The 2,904-nt window shown below is 58.5% G+C and overlaps 1 protein-coding gene across 1 annotated transcript in view; it reads right to left on the bottom strand.

The window, feature by feature from the left end:
- The window catches only part of NATD1 (N-acetyltransferase domain containing 1), a 23,932-nt gene extending 22,869 nt beyond the window's left edge, over positions 1-1,063 (bottom strand). The window contains exon 1 of the mRNA XM_009326216.1: positions 1,054-1,063. Within this exon, the coding sequence (XP_009324491.1) occupies positions 1,054-1,063 (10 nt within the window). The remainder of the gene's footprint in view (positions 1-1,053) is intronic.
- Positions 1,064-2,904: the final 1,841 nt, after the last annotated feature.

Here is a 2,904-nt window from a genome sequence, read left to right as displayed (position 1 = left end):
CCCAAAATGAGCTGCGTCTTAACCGGGGGGAATGTGGACCTGAGTTTCCTGTTTGCTGTGTAAGCAGGGTGTGAATCAGCAGCGATTTGCAGGGCTGCTGAGCGGAGCTGCTGACTCACGGGCGGGGAGCACATGCCTCCAGCCGCTGTCCCGCCTTGAGAGGGATCGACCCGGCTTCTTTAAAAAGGCTCTCGCCCGGGCGCCTGAGCCCAGACCTCTCGCTCGGCCTCGCAGGCGCCCTGGGCGGTGTGCGGATGGAAGGGAGAGGTGAGCCTGGCCGAGGGGACCGCTCGTGACCCGCGGGAGACGAGGCCCGAGCTCGGGCCCCGGGAGGATTTTGGGGGAAGGGGTCTGGCTGACAGCAAAAGGCGATGCCTGCGGGAGCGCCTGGGAGCGCGGTGCCCTCCTCGGAGGAAGTTTGGAACCCTTCCGTGCCTGCAGGTTTCTGGTCGCACGGGGCTGTTGGTTGTGACGAACCGGTTCGTTCATACGATTACTCCCGAGATCCTTTGCTGGAGGTGTCGTGCGTATGCCGAGTGCCCCTGGTCTCTGCTGGCACCAGCAGCTCCGGGTCCCCATCCGACCCGAGCCCCTTTGCCTCCGTCGGGGCAGCGTTCAGCATGGGAATCGATCCTGAGCGTGTGTAACGCATCTGCCTCTTCAGACCCCCCTCCTCTCGTCCCGCTGGCCGTTCACCGGGCCTCCCCTGGGTTTTGCGTCTGCCTCGGAAGCGCCAGCCCTCCGAGCGGGTTTGCCGGCTGTGCGCTGCCGCGTAGGGATGCTTGTAGGTCCGAGTGCCTGCATCTGCTGCTGGGACTGTGGACGCTGCTGGCAGCGCTCGCGGCAGCTCCTTCTGCCTCTCCTTTTGGGTGGCCGGAATTTAAGCTAAACTTCCGTAATTTTCCTTAGGGAAATTCAGCGAGCGGCCTCAGGTTTCCTTTTGCTGGTTGCTTTCCCTTCTTGGGCTTGAGTTGATCATGGTGGTAAATGGAGGGTGCTGCGTTGAAGCTCTCAGGTTGGCTGTTTCCATGACAGATGCGTACCAAAACTCACCTGCCGTCATTTTGGCTTAGTCACGGGGTTGTCTCCTGCCTCGGGAGTTTTTGGGGATGCGCGTGGCTGGCCGTGACACGCGTGATAGGAATGGTGCTGGACGAGAGCTGTGCCTCACTCTGTACTAAACATAGCTTGTGAGATAAACACCTTCTGGGGATTATACGAAGCTTAGGAAGGATTTCGGCTTTCTTCCTCTTCCCATTGCTCGTATCTGCTTGATCCAAATTATCTCGCAGGGTCAAGCGTGTGGGAAAACATCGCTTGGTTTCCTTCCGTGTTATCTTGCGCTGTCAAGTCTGATGTTTACTAAAATATGCAAAAGCTCCCTGTTGTCTCAGGTCACCAGAGCTCCCTCGAGCTGTGTTTCATGGAACGGGTGGCACTGAGGGAAGGAGTTGTGGGCAAAGCTCCGGAGCTGCCCCTGTGTCCTCCTTGCAGAGCTTTGCAAGGGACGCAGCCTCTAGCCGCAGGTTGCAACGCGTGGCTGGTCCTGGGCATGATTTTCCAACAAAGCCTGCACCTTTTTCGGTGAAATGGATGCTGTGAAGGGAGGGGTGTTGTATCCAAGAGGTTAAAGCAGAAGGGGAGGAAGCCTCGGGGAGTTTTGCAGCCTTTGGGTGCGTGCAGAAACGTGGCGGAGGGTGCAGGGTCTGTGTTAGACTCTGTGTACAAATCCGGGCTGCCGCCTTTCCTCTGGGGCTCCAGGTGTATTTTCTGCCTGCGCGTGCAGCCCGTGTGAAGACCTGTGCGCCCGTCGCTGTGACTCGGGTGGCCTCTGATGCCCGGGAAGCCCCTCCTGGAGGGACGGGCAGGGCCGTGCTGGCGGGGAGGCGCGTGACTCCCGAAAATGGGGAGTTTGCAGCTGCGGAGAGGGAGGATGCACATGGGGTCTGGAGGGAGGAGACCCCCTTGGCCTCCCCTGGGCTCACCCAGCGCCGATGCCTGAGTAATTCAAAAGCAAGCCCTTCTCTTTAGGGGAGAGATCTTCCTGCGGGAAGATAGGTGCTGTTGGGGAGAGGGGGCAGGATCCGGCTAAGCCTGGCTGTGTTTCTGGGGAGGCAGCTCTCCTTTGACACCGAGGCTTGGAGAAATCAGCGGTGAGAAATGCCAGAAGCCGGGGATGAACTGGTACTTGTTCTGGTGGTGCATCTAATCTGGGTAGGTAAATAAGCGGTGGGGACGGGCCCCTGCCGTGCCCTCTGCAGGAGCACGCCACCGTTACGCTATTCGGTCGGCTCTGAATCCTGTACTGTCTCGTGTGCCATTCACACTTTTCCTGCCGCCACCCCAAAAAAAGGCAGTTCTGCTGAAAATATACGTGGGGCCGTGACCTGCAGAAGCAGGGTTTTGGCTTCGGGCTCCCGTCGCCTCCAGGCAGAGCAGCCACCAGCCCGCTGTGCATGGGCAGGGGGGTGGCAGAGCTGGGAGCTCTGAACCCACAGAGCCAGGTTTTTATTTCAATTCTAGTTGAAGCATCACGGAGCTTGTATCCAATTAACTATAACAGTCATAGAGAGAGTGCAGCGCTTTGCTCCTGCCCTCCTCCTCGTGCTGCTTTCTGCTAGCGTAACGGTGGGTGCCTGGAAGATACCACATTGGCCGTGATAAATATTTAGCTGTGCTTCAGCAATCCATTTCCCTCCCTGGAGTGACGCTCCCCTGCTCTTTTTTTCAGTGGATAATGCTTCTCCCCGAAGGCTGCTGCTTTTGTTTCCCGGCTCTGGGCTGCAGTCCAGGGCTGAGCCGGCGTTTGCTTTGCCCCCGTTGTTTGCAAAGGTGGTTATTGCTGGAGAAGACTCCTATGTGCTTTGTAGAGCTTCTCTTTGGGTGCCTGGGAATGGGTGCGGG

This window comes from Pygoscelis adeliae, unplaced genomic scaffold (genome assembly GCF_000699105.1).
Source record: "Pygoscelis adeliae isolate BGI_AS28 unplaced genomic scaffold, ASM69910v1 Scaffold456, whole genome shotgun sequence".
Lineage (NCBI taxonomy): Eukaryota > Metazoa > Chordata > Aves > Sphenisciformes > Spheniscidae > Pygoscelis > Pygoscelis adeliae.
This window is presented reverse-complemented; position numbering and strand designations above follow the sequence as displayed.